This window comes from Hyperolius riggenbachi, chromosome 2, assembly GCF_040937935.1.
Source record: "Hyperolius riggenbachi isolate aHypRig1 chromosome 2, aHypRig1.pri, whole genome shotgun sequence".
NCBI lineage: Eukaryota > Metazoa > Chordata > Amphibia > Anura > Hyperoliidae > Hyperolius > Hyperolius riggenbachi.
The window spans coordinates 364,193,230-364,218,879 of record NC_090647.1 but is presented as its reverse complement, the minus strand read 5'-3'; the positions used below and the strand labels follow the sequence as shown (position 1 = coordinate 364,218,879).

Here is a 25,650-nt window from a genome sequence, read left to right as displayed (position 1 = left end):
ACTGCGCATGTGCAGCACGGAAAGCCTTGGGACAGAGAGCAGGACGGGCCAGTGGGCGTGTGCGCTAGGGCACGAACATGCCCGCTGACTGCGGGGCAGTGGCAGAGGTCACAGGGAAGGGAGGGGAGGTTCCAACACAAACCTAGAGCCCGTTTTAAAACGGGCTTAGGTCTACTAGTGGATTCATATGGCTCTATGAAGTAGGATATGAAAGACACTGGAATTTTTTTTTTGTGCTTTTTAACCCCTTACACGCTTCCTAGAAGTTCTTGTTCATCAATAAGCTAGCTGGGCAATCTGTAACTCTGGACGCACAGCCATCTGTACATACTGTACAGAGCACGCAAAATGCAAACACAAGTACTCCATACATATGCATATATCGCACACAGCCAGCATTCCTTCACTCACTGTTGTACTGGCAACACACATACTACATGCATATGCATACATCAAACACAGAAAGTATCCCTCATTGACGGTCTCCCTGTCCTGCCAAATTCCTTGTAGCATAACTCTGGTTATCAGCTTGGTTCAGAGCTGTAAACCGCAAGGAGGAGCAGATCAAGTTACAGCTTTTTCTGCACTGGTTAGCTTGGTCCCCATGTCAATATCTATACAATAATATAATCACATGTACAAATGTTAGATTGCCCAGCAAGCTCATGGTAAACCAGAACTCCTAGGAATGTGTAATGCCGGGAATACATGGTTCGTTTTATAGCCAATTAGATGGTTCGATAGAGAATTTCTGACATGTCCGATCTCCCTTTCGATTGTGTTGCCGCTCGATTTCTGATAGAAGTGAATGGAAAAAGATAAGAAAAACGAGAGGAAGATAAGAATAGAGAGCTGGATCGAGAGCGAAATCGAGCGGCAAAAATGATCGAAAGCAAAAACGCACCGCAAAAACAAACCGTGTATTCCCAGCATAAGGGGCTGAAAGAGACCAAAAAAACCTCCTTATGGTGGCCATACATGGTACAATTTTTTTCATAAAATCTTATCATTTCTATGTAGTATAAGGGTAAATTAAGTGACTATACTGAAAGGATAATTTAGGCAGTTCCCTTGTATTACATAGAAATGGTAAGATTGTATGAAAAAAATGGTACCATGTATGGCCACCATTAGGAAAACAAACTTATGTACAAAATTGTACAGGAGTTACAAGCCAATACTAGCTTACCCTCTTGCCAACAGTCAGCACTGCACTGCACTGCACTAGGAAGGAGCGGAGACTGAAGTGAATAATGATAAGAAGATGCAATCACAAGGAGGAGGGGCAGGAGGTCTGTGTGACAGACAGAAAGCTGGTGCTGCTATTGAATGACATTCAGAATCTATATTATACAAGCAAGCAACCCCTCTGCAACTTGCAGCTCTGGCCAAGTGTCTGATAAGTGCCTTCATGTGCTTTATGGTAGGAGCCCCCTGACCGGCCCTCATACATGGCTGGGTAGTGTAATGGTTAAGGGCTCTGCCTCTGACACAGGAGACCTGGGTTCAAATCTCGGCTCTGCCTGTTCAGTAAGCCAGCACCTATTTCAGTAAGGAGTTTCTTGGGCAAGTCTCCTTAACACTGCTACTGCCTACTGAGTGTGCTCTAGTGGCTGCCTCGCAAGCGCTTTGAGTCCAACACGAGAAAGGCGCTATGCAAATACTGCAATTATACACATCTCCCCCTGTGATACCCCTGCATTTGAAGCACCACAGAAAAATATGGGATCCCTAGAAAAATGTTGTCATTGCTATATGGTACGTACAATGGCTTTAGAGCACAAAAGAGGAATACAATGGAGCATGATGGAAACACTTGAAGAGCTAGAATGTGCTAATGACATCTGTTTTTTATCTTAAAGTGGACCTGAACTCTTGCACATAACGGAAGGAAAACAAAGAGAAATGCACCGTGTATGTATTTAGAGAGTTTAGCCTGTTTAATCCCCCCCTCCTTTGAGTATAATCACTAGTTGTAATCTGATCTCTCCCCTGTGTCCCATGACTGCCTATGGCTGAGATGGCAGATAAGCCCATTTGAAAGCACTAGATGTTAAAGTGGACCCAAACTCTTGCACAGTACAGAAGAAAAACATAGAAAAATGCACTGCATATGTATTTAGAGAGTTTATGGCTGTCTAATCCCCCCTCATTTGTGTCTAATCTCAAGTTGTAATTTGATCCATGGCTGTGTAACATTACAGATAAGTACATTTGAAAGCACAGGTTGTACACAATATGTCTGCTTTTATGAATCAGGAAGTAGAAACTGTGCAGATTTATTTTGCGATTTGTATAAGCTGTAACAAATGTTTTTGTTTAAATGTTATTATGCTGTTGTGTATCTTTTAGAGCAGAGAGGAGGTCTGAGTTCAGGTCCACTTTAACAATATGTCTGCTTCCATGAATCAGGAAGTAGAAATAGTGCTTATTTATTTAAAGATTTGTATCAGTCGTAACAAAGAAATGTTTTTTGTTTAAAAGGTTATTATGCTGTTGTGTATTTTTCAGAGCAGAGAAAACTGAGTTCAGGTTCACTTTAAAGGTATATAGATATGAAAAGTGTAAGGATTCCTCCTGTGGTGTGTTCTGTCCATTGCGGTGGAGCTGCAAATGGACAGTTCTGGCTTGTCAGCGTGTATTCGCAATGAGTCACATTGTCATTTGCAATTGCTCTGCAGTTCTGGGCAGATCAGAATATGCTGTCCACACTCCACCAATGGCTTACTACAGCTGAGCTGCAGCCAGATAGCCCTGGATTTCCTGCATGCATGTTGTTACATAGTACTGCATGCATTTGCTATTCTAGTCTTTCACCTAGCAAATGGTAACCAAGCCAGCTCAGGATTGCATGATTACCATTCAGCTGTGTGGAGATTTGCATGCTGGCATCCATTGGCTGATGCCAGCATAAAAGTCTGCCTCCCCTGTTAGACCTCGCCCGTCATAATTTCAGCTTTGTCTATGCGTTTACTGGGTCCTTGATACTGTGTAATATATTCCTTGTCTTGTTACTTTCTAGTTCAGTTAACTTGTGGAGTTACGATTATATATTTCCCACGGGGGCATATATACGTACTCCTAGTGCAGAGATTTTGTATTGTTCCAGATCTAGCTAGTCTTCCTTGCTTATGTTATATATTGGTTCATCGCCAATATATACATATTCTAGTCAGCGTTTGTTATTTTCTTTGTATTCGTGCTACGGTGATACATCAGTACCGCTGATATATACGTACTCGAACTGTTGATATCCTGTGTTTAGCTAGTCAGTTTTTAGCATGTTTCGGTAGGTTGCGCTTAGCGTGATCACCCGTGCTTAGCTAGCCATGTCCTTGCGAGGTAGCCATTGTTTCGGTTGCTATTGGTTACCTCACTCGTCTGTGAACGTTTGCTGTCACTGAGGCAGTGACTAGATTAGCAAGCGTTCATTCTGTCAGTCTCTGTCCTAGTCCTGTCCTTGTGAGGTAGCCATTGCTGCGGTTGCTATTGGCTACCTCACTCCTGTCTGTCTTGTAGCTGTCTGAATGTTTGTTATCGCAAGAGCAGCACAACATCGCATTGCGCTGCCATTGCGTCTTATCAGAATCCCAGAGCTGCAGTTGCTTTGGGCAGCCTGTGTAGCCTCTTCCATTATCCAGCTCTTAGCCTTGTTGTGCTGGGTGGTCAGAAAGTATGACCCCCCAGCATTACAAACGGTTACAGAATGAAGCAGAAATTGTAGGCAGAACTACATATCAATTACAAAAGAAATGAGGATAAACAATACTGCGACAGAGAGATTGAATATTAGTGACTATAAAATAGAACTTGTGGAGCGTACGAGAGGAATTGGCGCGGGAGACTTGGGCGCAGGATACAGCTGGTATATGGCTGATCCTGCTGCTGCACAAGTTCCCGGCGGTGTTAAATACTATTCCCCCTCCAGGCCGCCATGGATAGTGGGGAATGAAATAATTGATGGAAGCTGAATTATTGCGTTTTAAAAGTAACTTCAGCTCCGTCCTATGACGGTGCCAAAGTTACTCCCTGTGCACCCAAGTCTCCTGCGCTGTATTCACTGTGTTCGCTTGTTGAGGCCTCTACCTATTTGTGAAGAAATGTTAACAGAGATGGTGATGCAGAAGATGTGGGGGAAAAAATGAATAAACAAAGCAAACAGAGCTTTTATACACAGTCATAACAGCAGTCAAAAGGCTTAAAGCATATCTGAAGCAAAAGTAAGCTTATGAGATAATTAATTGTTAACTGTAAAACGGAGCAGGGCCAAAGACCATTTGAACTTCCCTGCAGTAAAACCTTATCTAAAGCTGTCTTTCACTGTTCCTTGGCTGTTTATGATCTTCAGGATCTTCAGAAAACAGGACTGAGTTCGACCAAGTTAGTCAACTAGCTCAGAGAAGCTCTTTTGCATAGATAATAACTAGAGGTTTTTTTTTAACTCTTCCTGTACTGGAAAACAATATAAGACTCTTTTCTTTGCTATTAATGTTCTATTATCCATACTACACATACAATTCATTATTTCATAAATTAATTTTTGCTTCAGATTAAATTTAACAGCACAAAAAGAGGGGAAAAGGCAGATTCAGGAGCCTATAGATTAAATAACAAACTTGTAAGGTCACACAACCTGTTACCACAAAAATCCCGATCTTTATTATAATAATAATACTAATAATAAGGTGCCTACGGAAACTTATAAATATAAAATGGCCAGAAAAAGTGACAAATGAACGACTGTGGAAAAACTCCAACCAACTAATTCAGCTACGGAAAAGGAAGTGGAGTTGGATAGGGGGCACACTCAGGAAGGGACAGCATAAGAAATGGTAGTCGCTCAATCAGGCATCAAACAGCCATCATATGATGAGCTCACGAGGCTGGGTAAATACACAGGGCAAAATTAACCCACATGCCTGTTGGATATAAGGCACCAACAATCTTGTTCATTTTGGGATGTTGTGTTAGCGCTGGCTATCTGTGAGTTTTGAACACAGGTCTCTTTAAATTTTGCACTCGGATAGGGATATGAATCTATAGAAAGAACAGCCCTAATATAGAGAACACAAGGATCAAGAAGAAGGGGACAGCCTCAAAAAACATTGAGAAGATTAGTGAAAGAAGAATTTCGAAATATAGAAAAAACATGGAAAGAGAGCAACAGAATAGAAACAAATAGATCTGAATGAAGAGTCTTCACTAGTGAGATGCCCTACACACCACAGGGAGTTATAGAGTAACTGTCGGGCATAAAATCAAAAATCAATTTCATTATTTGTATCTGGTAAACAAGTAATAAGGATGCTAATCAGGCAATCCAAAAGTTAAAATCACTATTACTTTTCTTGTTTATAAATTTATCATTCCTCAGTTTACATGACTCTTATTTGGTACACAGAAAGTTTGGTACACAAAAGAGAAGTTGCAGGGCATGCTGGGTTGTCTTTTTTTGCTTCTCTTCTTCCCTTCAGACTTGACTAATGCAGCCTGATTGGCTGAAGCCTCTTTCCCTCCTGTTTTCCCCTCCCACACCTCTGTACCTCTCTGATTAGCCAAAATTTCTCAGGCTGAAACAATGCACTTTCTATAGTGAAGGGCGGGCAAATCAGGCAGAGGAGACTAAAGGCGGCCACACACTATAAAATAAAATGATCCGATTTTACAATAATTCGATAAAAACGATCGTATCTCTCGAAAAAAATCGAAAGCTTTTTTTTCATTCAACTGAAAAATATGATCGGATTTCCAGTTTTTTTCGATTTAAATCGACCCGGAATGCCAGATATTGCTCTTCAATTTCTACTAAAGATTGTATGGTGTGTGTTGGATTGTTAATTTATTAATATACACACCCTAGCAATTTTCTTTGAGTTTCCAATCATTTTTATCATAATTGGGGAAAAATTGAACATACGTGTGTGGTACATTGGTCATATTTTTGAAATGTTACAATCAGTCAGAAAAAATTGATTGCAATTCTTAAATTGAACAGATATTTAAAAAATTGTATGGTGTGTGGCCACCTTAAGGGCGAATATTACATCAGGACTGGCTTCAAAATAGCCACAGTAAATATGGAAACTGACTAGAATAGGATTCTCTACTTTTCCTTTATAAAATTCACAGGAATCATAACGTGGACAGTGCAATACATATGTTATGTAAGTAGAGCAAGTATTTATCTATTTATATATTTGTTTTTTTTTCCTGAGATAGTATGGCTGACCGCTCCCCTTTAAAGAAACAGAGAGAAAGGGGTGGAGTAGATTAATGTATGGTGTGCTCACAGAGCTGTAAGACCACCTAAAAGCAGGAGGACCATCTCTTGGATTTGGAGGGCGCTTAGGGTAAGGAAAGGAGCAAAAAGAAAGTGAGGGTGAAGGACAGTTATAAACCCTAGGGCCCTTGTACTGGGAGTGTACACAGCAGCGGAAGGGACATTGTAGTGAACGGAATATGGAGGCTGACATACACAGGATCTTCTCAAAAAATTAGCATATTGTGATAAAGTTCATTATTTTCTGTAATGTACTGATAAACATTAGACTTTCATATATTTTAGATTCAAATACACACAACTGAAGTAGTTCAAGCCTTTTATTGTCTTAATATTGATGATTTTGGCATACAGCTCATGAAAACCCAGCATGAAGTGCTCCAAAATCTCCTGATAGCTAGCTGCATTGACCCTACCCTTGATAAAACACCGTGGACCAACATCAGCAGCTGACATGGCACCCCAGACTATCACTGACTGTGGGTACTTGACACTGGACTTCAGGTATTTTGGCATTTCCCTCTCCCCAGTCTTCCTCCAGACTCTGGCACCTTGATTTCCAAATGACATGTAAAAGTTGCTTTCATCCGAAAAAAGTACTTTGGACCACGGAGCAACAGTCCAGTGCTGCTTCTCTGTAGCCCAGGTCAGGCGCTTCTGCCGCTGTTTCTGGTTCAAAAGTGGGTTCATGCTTCCATCTGCTGAAAAGCTTTATGGAGATGAAGATTTCATTTTTCAGCACGACCTGGCACCTGCTCACAGTGCCAAAACCACTGGTAAATGGTTTACTGACCATGGTATTACTGTGTTCCATTGGCCTGCCAACTCTCCTGACCTGAACCCCATAGAGAATCTGTGGGATATTGTGAAAAGAAAGTTGAGAGACACAAGACCCAACACTGTGGATGAGCTTTAGGCCGCTATCGAAGCATCCTGGGCCTCCATAACACCTGAGCAATGCCACAGGCTGATTTCCTCCATGCCTCGCCACATTGAAGCAGTCATTTCTGCAAAAGAATTCCCGACCAAGTATTGAGTGCATAACTAAACATAATTATTTGAAGGTTGACTTTTTTTGTTTTAAAAACACTTTTCTTTTATTGGTCGGATGAAATATGCTAATTTTTTGAGATAGGAAATTTGGGTTTTCATGAGCTGTATGCCAAAATCATCAATATTAAAACAATAAAAGGCTTGAACTACTTCAGTTGTGTGTATTTGAATCTAAACTATATGAAAGTCTAATGTTTATCAGTACATTACAGAAAATAATGAACTTTATCACAATATGCTAATTTTTTGAGAAGATCCTGTATATTTACTTTCAAAAAATGTTAATAGCCTGGCAGCATTTCTGATCCTTTTGGGTTCTGTATTGTCTGAATCAAAGACCTGAAACAAGAATGAGGCTAATGTGGGCAGACTACTCAAAGAACCTGATGTCCATGCCTGTTCTGGGTCAATGTTTGAAAGTATTAGAGGGAGAGGATTAGCAAGACAGCCAGGTAATTGGCATAGATTAATAGCAGCCTTCACATTCCTCTAACTACAGTGTCCCCTTAAGAACGTTAGTGAAATTAGGAGATGTTTAGGGGGAAACAGAGAGAGCAAAGATATGTGCATATGTGCCCAATGAGGTGAAGACATAAGTCAAAACAAGGTGGGGGGAGGGGGAAAGTAAATACAAAGGGGATGCACTTGGGGGAGCTGTACATGAACATGAGGGGAGAAGATGGATGCCTTTAAAAGAAGTAGGCAGTGAGTGATTGTACAGAAATCTGTAACAGGGAACATGGAATACACATAATTTCCACCCTAAAACTTTGCCATGCTTAAATGCGTTTGTTGATCTATAAAATGTAGTAGTAAAAGAAAGTTATCTGGCTAAGTAGATTTCAAATTAACTTAGAATAAATGCATTATAGGAGAAGAAGGGCAAAATTCCATCTCTAACAGAGTCTGCATCTGTAAAGTTCTCTGAAATCCTGGCTCAGAAATCTCCCCTCCTTTTCTCCCCAATTACAACATACCGTAACTATGACAAACACATTCAGAGTTCTCGTGAAAGGTGCCCATACATGGTACAATTTCATCTTTTTCGATTCATTTACTTTGATTATTCATTAGATCGAATATAAAGATTTTTCCAGCATGTCTGATCAGATTTTTCAAAAAAAAAAAAAAAAAAAAAAAAAGGGATAATCGTTCGAATTTCTTGATCGGAAAAAATATATTTTCAACCTTCATTCGATTCGATCATTTAGATGGAATAAACAGGAAAATCAAAACGTTTTATTGTATCATGTAAGGGCACCATAAAGTTTTGGAAGCTGTAGATTGGGAGATTTGAAATCTCCACAGGGGCGCCAAACCACAGGCCCTAACCGAAAAAAATTGAAAAAAGATAATTAATTTTGGGGAGAAGTGCAGAATGGAAGCTACAACGCTAATGTCCTTTATTTTATATCCATCCATATTAGCAGTCCAAGACTTAACATGTTAAATACTTTAGGGTTTGTAGCTGCACTTAAATGCAACTTACCTCTGACAAGATCAACATCAATTAGGTCAGATTTTATATAAACCATCTTCTTAAGCTTGTTCTTGAAACCCTAAGAGAATAAAAAGAAAATAAAAATAAATTAGGAGTACAGAGACTACCCGGATGACTGTCCTTCAGGGACCTCCGAGTGGCCTGTTATTTGTTGTCTGGCTGGCTATCAGAGAATAGGCTAAGATATTCCGAAAATGTTTCATATGTATCTCTTTTTATATTGACAATATGGGGATTATTTTCTGTGTTTTTTGGTCTTCTTTCTGAATTGAATGGTCCCCATGATGTATTAGCACTGTATCACCTATACTGTGGGTATTTGTGTACATTTGACAATGGGCTTGATTCACAAAAGAGTGCTAACTGTTAGCACGGGCATTTTCGTGCGAATTTTCACATTGCGCGCACTCGCGAATTTCCACGCGAAACGATAAAGTTTTTGCACGCAAACGTGAATTTTCCCATGAAATAGATATAGTTTTCGCACGAAAATTCACATTTGCGTGCGAAAACGTTATTGTTTCGCATGAAAATTCACGATCGCGCGCAATGCGAAAATTCGCGCGAAAACGCCCATGCTAACAGTTAGCACTCTTTTGTGAATCAAGCCCATTATGTTAAAGAAGCAATGATTACCACTATTTGTTCTCTACATATTGGAAATGATTCACAAACTGTGTCCTGTTGTGCTCGAGCATCTCTCACTGTGGCAGTCTTTGGGAATCAGGATTTAAATGCCTGGTACACATCATGCAATATCCCTTCAGATTGACGGGTCGAATCAATTATTTAAATTATTGAAAAGGTCCGATCTGATTTCCGATTGTTTTTCTCATCAGTTTTCTGTTTCTTTTTCTCTCATTGATTTTCAAATTTTTCAGAAATTGGATCGGACCTGTCGGAAAGAATAATTTTGACCCGTCTATCTGAAATTGCTTGTTGTGTACCAGGCATAAGGGGAGATGAAAGCACAATGACTCCCCTCTACCATTGATTTGGTAAGATTGTACAATCAGGAGAGTATTGATGGGCCATTTTAACCTCCTTGGCGGTATGATTCTTTCCAGACTTTAGGGTCTAAAAGCGGTACAATTTTTTTTTTTTGCACCCTTTCAAAAGCTAAAACTTATGAAAAAATCATGCTGCCAGGGAGATCTGCACAGCCCCAGTAATCACTCACCTCCCTGGGCTCCAGCGCTGCAGTTATGCCTCCATCCTCCAGGTGGCGCTGCAACTCTAAAATGAGATTGCTGGCTCTCATGACTACAGCCAGGGATCTCACCAGGAGGAAGCAGAGCCCCAGAGGACGGAAGAAGAATGGCGCCCGACGCCGGGATCCCTGGGAGGTATGTAGAAACGCTCCCACTGCGTGCATTGCTCTACATAGAGCCTTCAGCAGCTACACCGAGCAGAGGTATATATCTATATCTCTCTATCTATATATAGTAATATCTATCTATCTATACATATATATACATACATACATACATACATACATACATACACACATACAGAGCCGGGACAAGGTCCTCCAGCACCCAAGCCTGAGACACCAAAGTGCGCCCCTCCATCCCTCCCACCTCAGCTGTCACACACTGATTACTATTAGACTAAGAGGGCCACAGGGCCCAAAACCTCCCCAACACCTTAATATCTAGTTATCTGGCTTGCAGTCACTGCTATGTATCCCCTTTTCTTATTTCTTTCTGCTTCATACATGATTAGGAATGACAGCTGAATGAATTGTGCGCCCCCTCCTACACTGCGCCGAGGCTGGAGCCTCTCCAGCCTATGCCTCGGCCCGGCCCTGCACACATACATACATACATACATACATACATACATACATACACACACACACACACATATAGTGTGTGATGCCCCCCCCCCCCTTGACATCATGGCAGTGCACAGATTGGCGAATGGGAACGTGTTCTCAAAGCCAATCAAAGTGTTTGATGAATGAATGTTCACTACTGAAACCAGTAACAGTATTCATTGTGAAGAAAGCAAATTATTGTTTCCTGATAATAAAAAAATATGGCATTAAAAATAAAACTCCTAAACCTATAACAAGCCCCTTAAACTTTCTTCCCCCTCCACCATCCTCTTATATTCACACTGGTAAAAACAAAAAACAAAAAACAAAGTGACAGAATTTAACAAGGAATATATCAATTGTTTCCTGAGGGAGCTTTTAATTATGTATACCATGATGGTATATTACTGTTATCTTTGCAAATAAGAACTTGTATTTATTGCTAGAGTACAATGAGAAAGCCAACGAAACAAAATAGAAAAATATTTCATTGAAATATTGTCACCATGCATTGTACTGGGAATACAATTTAAATGTTGTAATAATAGGACAAATGGGCAAATAAAATGTGTGGGTTTTAGCTACAGTAGGCTGTAGCACATTTTATTTTAAAACTATAATGGCTAAAAACCATTTCAGTTCCAGTTTTTTTTATATTAAAAATGCATACAAAATAAAATAATTCTTAGCGAAAGGCACCACATAAAGAAAGCCTAATTTGTGGCAAAATAAAACAATGCATAGATCACTTAGGTGTGAAAAGTAGTGATAAAGTTATTGCCAAATGAACGGAAAGAGCGCTGAAATGTGCAATTTGCTCTGGTTTTTAGCCCAAAAAAATGTACTGGTTAAAAGTGCCCACTAATGATGTAATACTTATTGTACAATCTTGTCAAATCTATGTATTAGTAGGGTAAACTGAGTGATTTTACTTAACGGATGCTATATTCAGGGATGTCCAACTACAGTCTTTTTAAAGGCCGATGGGATCAATTGATGGGACTGAATCAGGAAAGGTGTAGTTCATTGATTAGAACACATTTCTCCATTCCTCAGTCCATCCTAAACATTGTCATGGATACGATCCTCAACGGACTGTATCATTAATACGCACTTTCTGAGTGATAGTGAGTATTCTTTTATCAACAAATCTCATCATTGTACACAAAAAAACTTTATTGGAAAATAAATCATCATTACAGTCATATTGGGGAAAATATAACATTTATTTCCCCAATGGGCCAGTTTCATCAAAAACATTTCTAGTTAAGCATTTGCATGTGGTTTGCCAGCCTTGACAGATTATTCAGGATAATAATGTCATAAGGAAAAAAGATGTACAAGGGATTGGTCAAACTTGACACCTTCCAGGAAGCAAGTTAACAAATGTTCTGCAATATTTTTTAAAACCAAAAACTCTTTGGAATGGCTGAAACAAGCTAGGATGTCATCCACAGCAAACGTGCTAGCCTAGATTTATAAATTAGGTAATCTGTTGTTAAGCAGGAAACAACTATGATAAGAATGTTTGTCCATCAAAGCAGAGCTATTCTGGCATTAGGTAAATATTCTCTATGAGGGATTCTGAAAAGATTCTTGATTTATTAGATAATCAATATTAGTACTATTACCCAGTGGCAGCTATCAGAACAATATGAAATGTAGACCTACTAATCCATGCTGCATAACGATTCCTTGTCAGGTACGGTTCATTTATAAAGAGAAAACAACTCTTAAACAGTACAGATACAGCTTGTACATGTTACATAGTCAATCCTACATACAGTATGTCCATTGACATATTGATGTATTTGTTCTGAAAAGTATTGCTGCTTTCTTCCAGCAGGTGTCTCACTTATAATTTACACTCAATAACCACTTTACTAGGTACAATTGTTTATTTACACAAATAGCTAATCAGTTAAAGGACAACTGAAGTGAGAAGAGTATGGAGGCTGCCATATTTATTTCCTTTTAAACAATAACAGTTGCCTGGCAGCCTTGCTGGTCTATTGGCTGCAGAAGTGTCTGAATATCACCTAAAACAAGCATGCAGCTAATCTTGTCAGATCTGACAATTATGTCAGGAACACCTGAACGGCTGCATGCTTGTTCAGGGTTTATGGCCAAAAGCATTAGAGGCAGAGGATTACAGGATAGCCAGGCAACTGGTATTGATAAAAAGGAAATAAATATGGCAGCCTCCATATCACTCGCGCTTCAGTTGTCCTTTAGTCACATGGCAGCAACTCAATGCTTTTTGGCAGAGGCATAACAACAACCCCCTGGGCCCACAAAAAATGTATCATATGGTCCTCTGCACACCGTCCCCCTCCTGCATAGAACCCATTCATCCCGCTGGAACCTCCCCTCACCTGCAGACTACCGCTGGGAGTGCTGTAATATTCACCTGACCACGCTGCATCTGGTCTCCTCTTCCTCATGGCAGCCACTCACTCTATGCTGCCTTCCTTTGGCTTCTAATCACGACATGCATTCAGAGCCAGCAAATGGAAGCATAAGTCATGTTGAGGACAACTGAAGTTAAAACAGAGCATCAGAAGAAAGGGGATTTAAGTGACTTTGAATAGGGTATGGTTGTTGATGCCAGAAAAGCTGGTCTAAGTATTTCAGAAACTGATCTACTGGAATTTTCATGCAGAACCATCTTCAGGGTTTACAAAGAAATCCAACAAAGAGAATTGTTTATGTCAGAAATAAGCAGAGGAGGAGAATGAGCAAATGTTTAAGAAGATCAAAAAGCAACAGTAGCTCAAATAACCACTCGTTACGATTATGGTATGCAGAATACACACACACACACACACACACACACACACACACACACACACACACCACGTTGAACCTTGAAGTAGATGAGCTACAGCAGCACACTGGACACCAGTCATGCCAGCTAAAAACAGGAAACAGGTTAAAATTTGCACAGGTTTAGCAAAATTGGACAATACAAGATTGGAAAAATGTTGCCAGGTCTGATGAGTCCATTTCAGCTGCAATATTCAGATGGTAGGGTTAGAAGTCAATGTAAACAACATGAAAATATGGATCTATCATACCTTGAGTTAACAGTTCAGGCTGATAATGGAAGTGTAATGGAGTGGGGGTTATTTTCTTTGCTTACTTTGTGCCCCCTAGTACCAACTGAGTATCATTTAAAGGAAACATCGGAGGAATTAAATGAAAGTATTTGTTTATACTTGGGGCTTTCTCCAGCCCTCTTCAGCAATCCTCACAACATCAGAGTCACTGTCATTGCTGATAGTAAGTGCAGTGACAGTAGATTGCACTCAACTGTGAACCCTGGCTTAGGCCTCTTGCACACTACATGCGATTCAGATTTGAGATTTTGACCCGATTTTACATGCGAGTCCAATTTTTAATCAGTCTTGCATGCTGCGTTTTTTTTCTTGTCTTGATAGCATCCATTTGGAATCGCAAATCAGAATTGCAAATTGTATTTGTGATTTGCAGTGTGTAAGTGGCCTTACTTGGCTAATGGTCCTACTCTCAAAGCTAAAGTCACTGTCTCACAGGGTTTCTGAATCTTTGATTGCTAGCCACTCACTCCAATATTTGTCCTCGTGGCTGCCAGTACTTTGCAGCATATAGCAAGCCTTCTCTGCTGTATAAAGCCTTTTTGCCATTTTTTTTGTATGTAGATGAGATGATCAATAGACTGGTAGGACAGAGAGTGAAAGATTAGAACAATAGATAAAAAGCATCAATTGAAAATAGGATTGATGGAAAACATAATTTTCTTATTTTTGGAAAAAAAAGGTTAGGATTACTCCTTCTTGAACCCACTACATGGTACACAGTGTCGTCCTCCATCTCCTCATACAGCAACAGCACGCATCACTTGTACCTGTACAGCCCTTGTTCCACACAATATCACCAACAGGATCAAGCTTAGTCCTAGTGAAGGACACTGATGTTATATAATAGTCTTCAGGAAGGGGATTATTTGGGGGAGAAGGAGGTTTATATTAGAGGGTGGTATGTTACGACATAGAAGCCGAATCAATTTTAACAATGTGACAGTGAGTATGGAAGAGGGAAATTGTATTTTATGTTAGGGAGATTTTATGTTAAGGAATGGGATTGCTAGGATGTGGATGGAAATAATATTTAATTCTAGGTATGGAGTTACAGCTTGTACTAGGGAAAACTAACACACTGCAGTACATGGCTAGATGTAGTGCCAAAAGATACAATTCAGCTGAGAGAAGCTGAAATCACACGTCCGGAAAAACAGGTATCAACAGAATTTCATATTTAAAGAAAACCTGAACTGAAAATTAAAAGTCAAAATAAGTATACACAAGTCATACTTACCTTCCATGTAGTCTACGCCTCAGTGTCTTTCTCCTCTCCCACATTCTGTTTGTTCACTGTGATCAAGAGGATTTTCCGTCCTCCATTTTGAAAATGGTCATTACCCATAACAGCTTCCTGGTCAGCACACAGTTAAACTGTAACATCGCACACTTGAGCCATAGGGAAACATGGGCATTACCAGGTACATCAGTTTTCCTCTTAGATATAACTGACAGCAACTGATATATTTCAGATCTGACAAAATATTGTCAGAACTGGAAGGGAACATTGTCAGAAGAAAATGGTGAGCTTCTGAGAGGAACTGATGGCAAGGTTACTATGTAATGGTCATTTGAAGTTACCTCATGTGTTTATTTTAAATATTTTTACTCACTACAGGTTCTCTTTAAGAAATAAGTAGCAGTGGGACACATACACTGTAATGTAGTAAGCATGTCTGTCACTGCAAGCTGTACAAAGTGTCCTATTTATTTCAAGAATGTGTTAAGTACAGGTAAGCAGTTTTTACATAAGACATGCAGTCACCTGGCAGGGTCCTGATTCATCTTCCCATAGCTTGCAGAACGCTGCACAAGACCTGAATTCCACTACAACTGCAGGGCTAACAAGATATACTGTTAACCAAGGCTGTCAGGGCACTCTCCAAGGTATGCACAGTGCACACAGCTATTGCTAATCGCTTGCAAGTCACATATACAAACAAGTTTGAACATTTAAAGTTTTTAATCAGTTTTCATTGCTACATAATCCATTTTGTAATTAAAAGTACAGTATTCATTAACACTAATGTCACTATGCAGCCAGCTATAACTTTCTAAAACTATAAAAAATGTAAACTGTACTTGCATGCAAAGATTAATATCATTAAACATTCTCAGTAATTTATCTTTAACCACTTAAAGAGACACTGAAGCGAAAAAAAAATTATGATATTATGATTTGTATGTGTAGGACAGCTAAGAAATAAAACATTAAGATCAGATACATCAGTCTAATTGTTTCCAGTACAGGAAGAGTTAAGAAACTCCAGTTGTTATCTCTATGTAAACAAGCCATTAACTCTCCAACTAAGTCTTAGTTGTGGAGAGGGCTGTTATCTGACTTTTATTATCTCAAGTTCTCAACTGTAATTGAACTGTCTACTTTTCCTCTGGCAGAGGAGAGTTCATTACTTCACAGACTGCTCTAAAAGACTCATTTTAAATGCTGAGTGTTGTGTAATCTGCACATAATATAGAATGATGCAATGTTAGAAAAAACACTATATACCTGAAAATAAAAAGATGAGAATATTTTCTTTGCTGCTAATCTTCTAGTAATTATTCATAGTACACAACCAATTCACTATATCATATATTTTTTTTCGCTTCAGTGTCTCTTTAAGCCCTCGGTCGTTTTCACTTTATGCATCCGAGCAATGTTCACCTCCCATTCATTAGCCTATAACTTTATCACTACTTATCACAATGAACTGATCTATATCTTGTTTTTTCCGCCAACAATTAGGCTTTCTTTGGGTGGTATATTTTGCTAAGAGCTACCTTACTGTAAATGCATTTTAACAGTAAGAATAAGAAAAAAACTGAAAAAATTCATTATTTCTCAGTTTTCGGCCATTATAGCTTTAAAATAATACAGCCTCCATAATTAAAACCTACGTATTGTATTTGCCCATTTGTCCCGGTTATTTCACTGTTAAAATTATGTTCCGATCACAATGTATGGCGACAATATTTTATTTGGAAATAAGAGAATTTTTTTTGTTTTGCATCCGTCACTATTTACAAGCTTATAAAAAAAATAGAAATATTTAATCTTTACATAGATATTTAAAAAGTTTAGACCCTTAGGTAAATATGTTTTTTTTTATTGTAAGGTTTTTTTTTTTTTTTTATTAAACATTTTATGCTGGGTATTTTTGGGAGGGTGGGATGTAAATAGTATTTGTTTTGGGTAAATATATGTGTATTTTTATCTTTTTTACATTTAGATGTAGTTTTACTTTTTGGCCACAAGATGGCAACCTTGAGTTTGTTTACAGGACGTCACTCTAAGCGTACAATGTACGCTTAGAGGGACATAGGAGGCAGAAAAATCGAAGCTTCTGAGAGAAGCTGTCGCTTTTTCTGCGGGAGAGAAGAATCAGTGATCGTGCACCATGGCCCGATTTATTGATTCCTGGGCTAAGGATCCGCATCTGGGAGCCCACGTGCACACGCGCGATCGGCCGCGGGAGCGCACATGGCCTCCTTGACGTAGTTCTACATCAAGGAGGACGAAGTGGTTAATACCGAGAATTTGAGTTTTCTTAAAGCAAACCTGAGCTAATCATTCCTCCAACTAAGCTTGTTCTAGCCAAGTTTTACATACAGCAAACACTAGCCGAGAAAAGTACCAGGGAAAAGTATACCACACACTGGGTCCGTATGGACAAGCCCTATAAGTACATAGGCATACAAGCGTATCACTTGTTCAATATAAATTCTAAAATAGAAGAACATGGAATCACATAGTTATGTGTTTTCCTCAGATGGGGTTACTGATATAGCTATACAGTGAAAGCTGCTATATATGGAGGTCTTTGCTGATCCCCCATACTCCTGGCGTCGCCTCTCAAAGTATGGTGTAGCTATTCCATACAAAATGCACAATCAGACCCCACTGACACTGAAAGATGCACTCCAAAAAACTCCTATCATAAATGTAGGGGACTAGTAGCCCAGCTATGGAGTTCTCAGTAGGTAACAGTGCATACATTCAGAATAACAAGGGAGGTATATACAAAGTGGATCGTGCTCTATAGTACAAGTGCTGTAATATGAATCTCTGACGGCTTTTTCAAAAAGATGCTATACATATTTACAGTAAAAACATATATACAAGTGCGCCCCCCACCAACAGTATAACCCCCAGCAAAAGCCCCAGTCAGAGCTGAATGGCCGCGTTCGACACAAGGTTAAGTACTGTGGGGAAATTGGGGACACGCCCATAGGGGCGTTGATGTACGGATTCCGTATACCTGTTCCGGGGCAGGTGCAGAGTCTGGTGCATATCTGTCTATGCCTAACGTGTGTGCCGGTATCTGTATGGATACAAGGCTACGAGGCAAATAGCGCGAGACCGACATCGATGGTACTAACGTCACTTCCGAGGGCGTCACTTCCGGATTCCGCGTACGGCTGCTTCCTAGTGTCGAGCGTTGGTATGGTAACCATACGCTCGTTGCCCTGTGCAAATAGGCGGGTTTGTTATACTGGTTGGCATAGTAACGGCAGCCATATTGGATGTATGTTTACATCGTGATATCTGCAAATCACACATATATGCCTATGCATAGCGCGTCTACGTAAGTATTAGTAATACCCATGCAGGAAAGCAGCCATGCCCGATATGCACAAGATATATAAGGACAGGCTATAAATACATGATGGCATATAAAGATTTTTGCCACCTCTCTGGGCCAGTGCAGATAGATTTATGAGCCACAACATTATGGCAAAGTGTGTCCAACCTGGGGGATCGTGGGGACACACAAATCGTAGGGACACACATGAAGGGGTGCATAGAGAGAGTAGATGTCATAGGAGGCATCTACAAACAAGGGGTACACAAGAACTCCCCCATATGGAGCCACTATTCCCAGTCCTCCCAAATGGAGGTTTAGACACGACCTGGATTGTATGCACTGAGGCTCTTTATGGAAAAGTAACATATATGTCAGTGCATGATGTCTAACAGTGTCTGTACCCATCACAGATCCCTAGGGAATACTCATCGTGGTGCCGGATGTAGAGGGCCATATCTATATTAGCATCTATCCCTCTCCACATGTCTCCCTAATCACATATTCATAAAAAACAGGCTAAGTTAAAATCCTCATTAAGGCCATGAGGTGCAACTGTATTGAAACGAAAAATCCATTGGGACTCAACTTGTGTTAATTTTTTGTCAAGGTTGCCTCCTCTAGTGTGTCTCCTCCATTGTTGTATACCCCAAAACGATATATCAAACCTGGACTGTGGGTGTACCTGATTCATATGCCTCGCTATAGGGGTATCGTTCTTATGCTTAATATCTCCAATATGTTCAAGCACTCGCTCTTTCAGAGCTCGTGTTGTCTTACCCACATACCAAAGGTTACACTTGCATCTCGCTCCATACACAACAGATTTCGTATTACATGTAATGAATGAAAGGATCTTATAGGACCGCCCATTTTGTGGGCATATAAATTGTTTAGTTGTTGGCATATATTTACAGGCTTTGCACTTCCCACAGTGAAAAGAGTCATTAGGTTTGGATGGTAGCCAGGTTGGAGTTTGAGGTGGACTATTGGAGAAAGTACTGTGGACAAGGAGGTCCCTTAAATTGGCTGATCTCCTATATGTCACCAGGGGATTGGGGGGCAGGAATTTGGACAAGTCCTTGTCTTTCTGTAGTATTGGCCAGTAATGTTTAAAAATCTCAAAGACTGCATGTGATTGTAGTGTATAGGTACCAATCAAACGGGGGACCGATCGACTTGAGTTGACTGAATCAGTGGGTTTGTTCATACTAGTCCCACCTCTCTTTTTGGGGTTCTCTTTGAGTGTATCCGCCCGAGGGGTGTTTTTTGCTCGAACGTAGGCTTCGATCGATCACTTCTTGTGGGAAGCCTCTCTGTAGGAATCTGTTATTTCAAGTTACACATTCTTCTTCAAAGCTCTGTTCGTTCGAGCAATTCCTCCGTGCTCTGAGAAACTGTCCAATGGGTATACTTTTACGCAGTGATAATGGATGGGAACTATCCCATTTTAGCAGGGAATTAGTGGAGGTCGGTTTGCGGAAAATTTCAGTTTCCAGTTTACCAGTATCACTGATTGTAATAGTCAAGTCAAGAAAATTAATCTGTTTGTCATTCACTTCAGATGTGAATTTCATCCCTATTTCATTCCTGTTGAGTAGTAACATGAAATCATCAAAAAGTTCTCTAGGGCCTTCCCATAGGATGATGATGTCATCAATAAAACGTCCCCAAAACGTGATATGGGAGGTGTAAAATTCCATGTCCTCAGAAAACACAATCGTGTTTTCCCACCAGCCCAGGAAGAGGTGGCATAGGATGGGGCACAGGCCGTCCCCATCGCACTTCCCCTGAGCTGGTGGTATACCTTACCCCCAAAAAGGAAAATGTTATGTGTCAGGACAAACCGCATTAACTGTAGTAATGTGGAGTTATGTCTTTCCAAGTGTTGACCCCTTGTACATAGGAAGTATTGTGTTGCCTTGATCCCTAGTTCGTGTTGTATATTGCTGTACAGGGATTCATTATCTATACTAGCAAGCAGGGTATTGGCTGTGACCTCGACATCCTGTAACCGTATAAGGACGTCCTTTGTATCTTTCAGGTATGATGGTAGAGACTCCACAAAGGGGCGTAAAAATGTATCAATATATTTGCTGATTTCATCGGTCAGGTTCTCACATCCTGACACAATAGGACGTCCTGGTGGTGGCATCCTATTCTTATGTACCTTTGGGAGTGCGTAAAATACCGCGAGAACTGGATGGTCGGTGGCGCGTTTTAATCTGTCATAGTCACCAACATCCATTCCCCCACTGTCAAGGCATAATTTCAAGAGGGACTGTAATTGTGCTTGGTGTTCTTTAAGTGGATTGCGAGGTAGAACTGCACAAGTTTTACATACCTAAACAACATTGTGTCATCTTACCAGGGCTGGCTGTAGACTTTTTGCTGCCTGGGGCAAATAGTGAGGAGGAGGTTTTCTATTATTAACATGTTAATGAAGATCCTTATTTGGGCATAATTTATATTGAAAGGGCAGCACCGCACTGCACACTGAAGTGGCTAGTAATGGTGATGAGCACTGTGTACCACAGTTTATGTGAACAGGCCCTAAATCTACAGTATGTACACACGTTACAAGTCAAGTGTTTGGGATACCCAGCCATGTTTATTTCTACAAAGAGGATGCAAGGAGGTGTGTGTGTGCAGGGGGAAGGGGGGGGGGGGAATTTGGGAGGTGTGCAATGCAGAAACCACTGGGAGGCTTTGACCTGCTAATTCTGCTATTACACATCATTGTCAAGACTAACAATGAGAAATGAAGGAAAGCTGAAATTACCAAACCGAAAGAAGACAATGCCAAGAACCCTTGTCAGGGCCGTCTCTTATTGCAATCCCTGTCATGATTGAGGGACTCTCGTACTAAAGAAGACATCCTACAGTAAGTAAGTAAGTAAGTATGTGTTGAAGAGAACTGTGAGGTTTCATGCATCCAAGAAACATGCAGAGTGGCTGACAATCATCACTCTATAGTGAATGGAATGAAGCTGGTGATAGGAAGAGACCAGCATAGTACGGGACAATATAGAAATAGCTGTAACTAACACTGATGATATAATGATTCTGCCAAACAGATTACTGAATCTTAGGAGGCATCCATTTCTAATATAACTTGTTCAGTAATGGTTGTTTAAACTATGGCCTGTGGAAGTGGGACTGATCTTCTAGGAAATGTTTTAATTGTGTTCACGGATTGGGTAAGAGTCATCACTTACTTTTGTGTAAGTGATGATGCTTAAATGAGCATTTTTAAAGAGCTGACCTCTTCTGTGGAAATTTACAGAGTACATAGTCTGGTCACCAACAGTTACTCAGATGAGCTCACTATCTAATCCCTACCAAAGTCGTAGTTTTATATTTGTACCATAGTCTAAAGCTAATTTGGGGGTACCAAATAACTTATCAGTATATTTTGGAATGGTGGGGGAGACATACACAGAAATAGGGAGAACATACAATCTTCATGCAGATAGTGTTCTGACTCAAATTTGAAACGGACACCCTAACAGTGAAAAGCGAGGGTGCTATCTACTACATCACTGTGCCGCCTTAAACTTATCCATAAAGTGTGCACGCAAATGTTTTGTTTGTTTTTTTATTCTGAGATTCTGATTCTGAAAAGCAAAAAATATCTCCAATACCTCTGTCTCCACAACACTGGATAACAGACTGCCGTGAGACAAATTTCAAAATCACTGGAGATTTAAACAGCCATAAAAGATGGGGTTGTATGAAAGCAAAAAAAAAAAAAAAAAAAAATGTACAGGACGATACAAACAGCATAAAATGTGTTTCCATGGGAACAAGTCAAAAAAATGTTTTTCAAATTGGACTTTATAGTTTTTGAGAAAATCGATTTAAAAAAAGTCAAAGAAAAAATGGCTTTTAAACTTGTATAAACAGGTACAAAGGGCAGAGGTGTCACAGAGGGGGACATTGGAGGCGCAGTGGGGCACAGAGGAGGTACAGGGGACAGATGGCACAATGTTCCGACCGAGATTCAGGTTAAAGTGGATCCGAGATGAACTTTTACACATTGCATAATTGTGTTCTTTCCTATTGTTTATAAAGCATTCCTCAAGCCAAATACTTTTTTGTTTTTGTTTTAATACTCTAATTCCCTATAAACTAAACAAACCACGCCCACAGGTTTTCAGAGAGCCAGGGCACTTTCAGACAGTAGCAAGGGCTCATGGGAGCTCAGTCTGGGCAGGAGGACGGGGGAGGTATTACTGGCCAGAGATTTCAGAGGCAGAGGGGAGGAGGGAGGAGGAAGGGGGATTAGGTTTTTTTGCTCAAGATGCAGATAAACCTGCCTCTGTGTAATGTTTACAAACAACATGGCTGCTGTCATTGTATCACAGGAATAAATAATCATATTCTATTAAAGCTGTATGCAGCCAGATTTGCTGTGTAAAATCTAAACTTTAGATAAGATATATAGACAAGTTACTTGTTATAGTTAGTTTTTATCTCGGATCTGCTTTAAGATTGAACCTACAGTCCCTATCTCGTTCGTTAACGGGGGACTACCTGTATACTAGTAGATCTGTGAGCTGAAGGATCTGGCCTGAAATTGATTCACAACTCAAAATTACCCAACTCTTTCAACAGTGGCTAACAGAATATCAGATCTGTCTTTTGTGAGCGACAGCATGGCAGGATAATATTATAAACAGCTTCCACAGTCAACACAGAATAACTGGAGTAAAGGTCTACGCAGCAACTGAGCCAAACATGGTGCCTTCTCATTGCAGACTTTACTTCCAGAAATCATATGGACATTGAGACTGACACCATAAGGAGAGTTCCAAGGCATACATTCCATAAGGTTGTAAGATTAATTACATACCTGCTATGACAGGAGAAATAGTGGAGCAGTATGAAACATACACCAGGCTGTATAAAGAAGATCCATTCATCAAGAGAACATTGCTAATTGTGAAACAAATAGTCACAGCTCTCAGGGACAAAAGGTGAAAGAAACACATTGAAAACACCAATTCAGCACAGAATGCAAAGAAGACATGGACAGCAATGAGAGCTTTTTGCTTACCAAAGAAAAAGCAGAACAGCACTAGAACATCACCACTAGGCATGTTGCAAGACAACTGCTTCTTAATGGCAAAGTTCCAAGAGAGAAGAATCAGGATATTGCCAATTTCAGCCAAAGTACACCAAAACTGAGTATAGTCACACACAAGCCACTGAAGGATGGTAATGCTGCCGGACTTGATGAGATTTGCAGTTAATCGCCAACTCCCAAAAGAAAACACCTGTGTGCCAAGACTCTTCAATAAATGTCTAGCAACACATAGCATTTTAAAGTTTTGGTAACAGGCAAGAGTTTATGCACTGTTGACGCCTGCCAAGGAATAAACAGAAACAAAGCCAAAGAATCAAGAGAAAATAATCGTACTCAATGCCAAGCTGCTGCAGCTAAAGCGAACAAAATTTTGGGATGCATTAAAAGGGAAATAAAAACTCGAGATGCTAGCATAATATTGCCCCTGTTTAACTCTCTAGTAAGGCCACATCTGGAATATGGAATTCAGTTCTGGGCACCACATTACAAAAAAGATATTGCAGTTTTAGAGCAGGTGCAGAGACGAGCTACAAAATTGATACGTGGGATGGAAGGTCTCGCTTACCAAGAAAGGTTAGATAAACTGGGTTTATTTAGTCTAGAGAAAAGACGCCTTAGAGGGGATCTAATTAACATGTATAAATACATCAGAGGGCAATATAATAGCTTGGCGGATGAGCTTTTTGTCCCTAGGCCTTCTCAAAGGACTAGAGGACATGATCTGCGCATGTAGGAAAAACGTTTTAGCCATTTATTTAGGAAAGGGTTCTTTACATTAAGAGTGATTAAGATGTGGAATGCGTTGCCACAGGAAGTCGTTATGGCAAACACTCTACCTGCATTTAAAGGTGGCTTAGATGCTTTCCTTGCGTTGAAAGACATCCATGGCTACAATTACTAGGTTATGCCTAATGATGTGGATCCAGGGATTTTATCTGATTGCCATCTGGAGTCAGGAAGGAATTTTTCCCTTTTGGGGCTAATTGGACCATGCCTTGTGGGGTTTTTTTCGCCTTCCTCTGGATCAACAGGGGTATGTGGTGGACGGGCTGGAGTTGTACTTTGTACTGGTTGAACTCGATGGACGTATGTCTTTTTTCAACCAAAATAACTATGTAACTATGTAAAAAGAACTTTCGGGCAATTCTCAGTATGTTGTCATTTCTACAAGATGTTTGTGCCAACCTTGAATGTGTCACCTCGAGCCAGTCATTTAGCTGAGATTGATACATGAACAAGATGGCTCCAGTACAAGTAAAGTCCAGTACTGGATGACTCCTCAGCACAACCTAAGATACTAAAGATGACTGTGAAAAAAGTATGAAGCAGGAGTAGTCTTTGTAGATAGCAAAGCAGCATGTTAAAGATATACTGTAACGATCCGCTCAGCTGCCTGCGCAGGCAGGCAGCCTTTTGACCATTATTCAGGTCTGCATGCTGCAGGACTCTGGAAAGAAGACCTTCTGTCAGTTTTGCAGCTTGTGCTTGCTGAGGAATTTGCATACGTTGTCATGCAAATTGCCTGGCCACATTCATTGGAGGCGTGTACTATAAGTACTATGTGTGTCCCACAATGCTTCGCTGCTCATAGAGGTTTGTTCCTGCTGGACTCACCTGGAGTGTCAGCCACTGCTATCTTAGTAAAGTTAATTCTTGGGGAGTGCTCCTTGCATTCCTAGTTAGTGCAGTCAGTTTGTGTATAATTTGTACTGCCTATTCTGTCTTGTCTTGTCTGTCGCGATTGCGCTGTCACCAGCGGCGGTTGATAGCGAATCGCTCTGTCTTGTTTGGATCGCACTAGCCTCTAGCGGTAGCGGCTGTGGATCCTTCTGATCTGAGTTCCTGGAGTGTAAGCTGGAGCAGCGGTTGCTACCGGCTACCTCATCTGATCTGTCTTGTTTAGATCGCACTAGCCGCTAGCGTTAGCGGCTGAGGATCTTTCTGATCTGTGTTCCTGCTTGGATCGCACTTGCTCTGGCGGAAGAGCGGTGGATCCTTTCTGCCTAGTTCCTGTTTCTCGTCTGTCTGTCTTGTCTGATACGGGCGCTTGCTGTAGGCTCGGTGAGGTAACCGTTAAGCAAGCGTTCACGTTCTTTGTTTCGTGTTTGTCTGTTGATGGTTAGTTAGGCGTGCTTGTCTCTATTGTGCTTATCACGTGGAGACCGCGCATAACCGCGTGCACTGTTGCGAATGAGTGCGGTGTTCG

The 25,650-nt window shown here is 40.4% G+C and overlaps 1 protein-coding gene across 3 annotated transcripts in view; it reads right to left on the bottom strand.

The window, feature by feature from the left end:
- PHTF1 (putative homeodomain transcription factor 1) overlaps positions 1 to 25,650 on the bottom strand; it is a 302,980-nt gene that overhangs the window by 216,995 nt on the left and 60,335 nt on the right. For all 3 annotated transcript variants that reach the window (XM_068269713.1, XM_068269715.1, XM_068269714.1), the window contains exon 4: positions 8,823 to 8,892. In XM_068269713.1, coding sequence (XP_068125814.1) covers positions 8,823 to 8,892 — 70 coding nt within the window. The remainder of the gene's footprint in view (positions 1 to 8,822; positions 8,893 to 25,650) is intronic.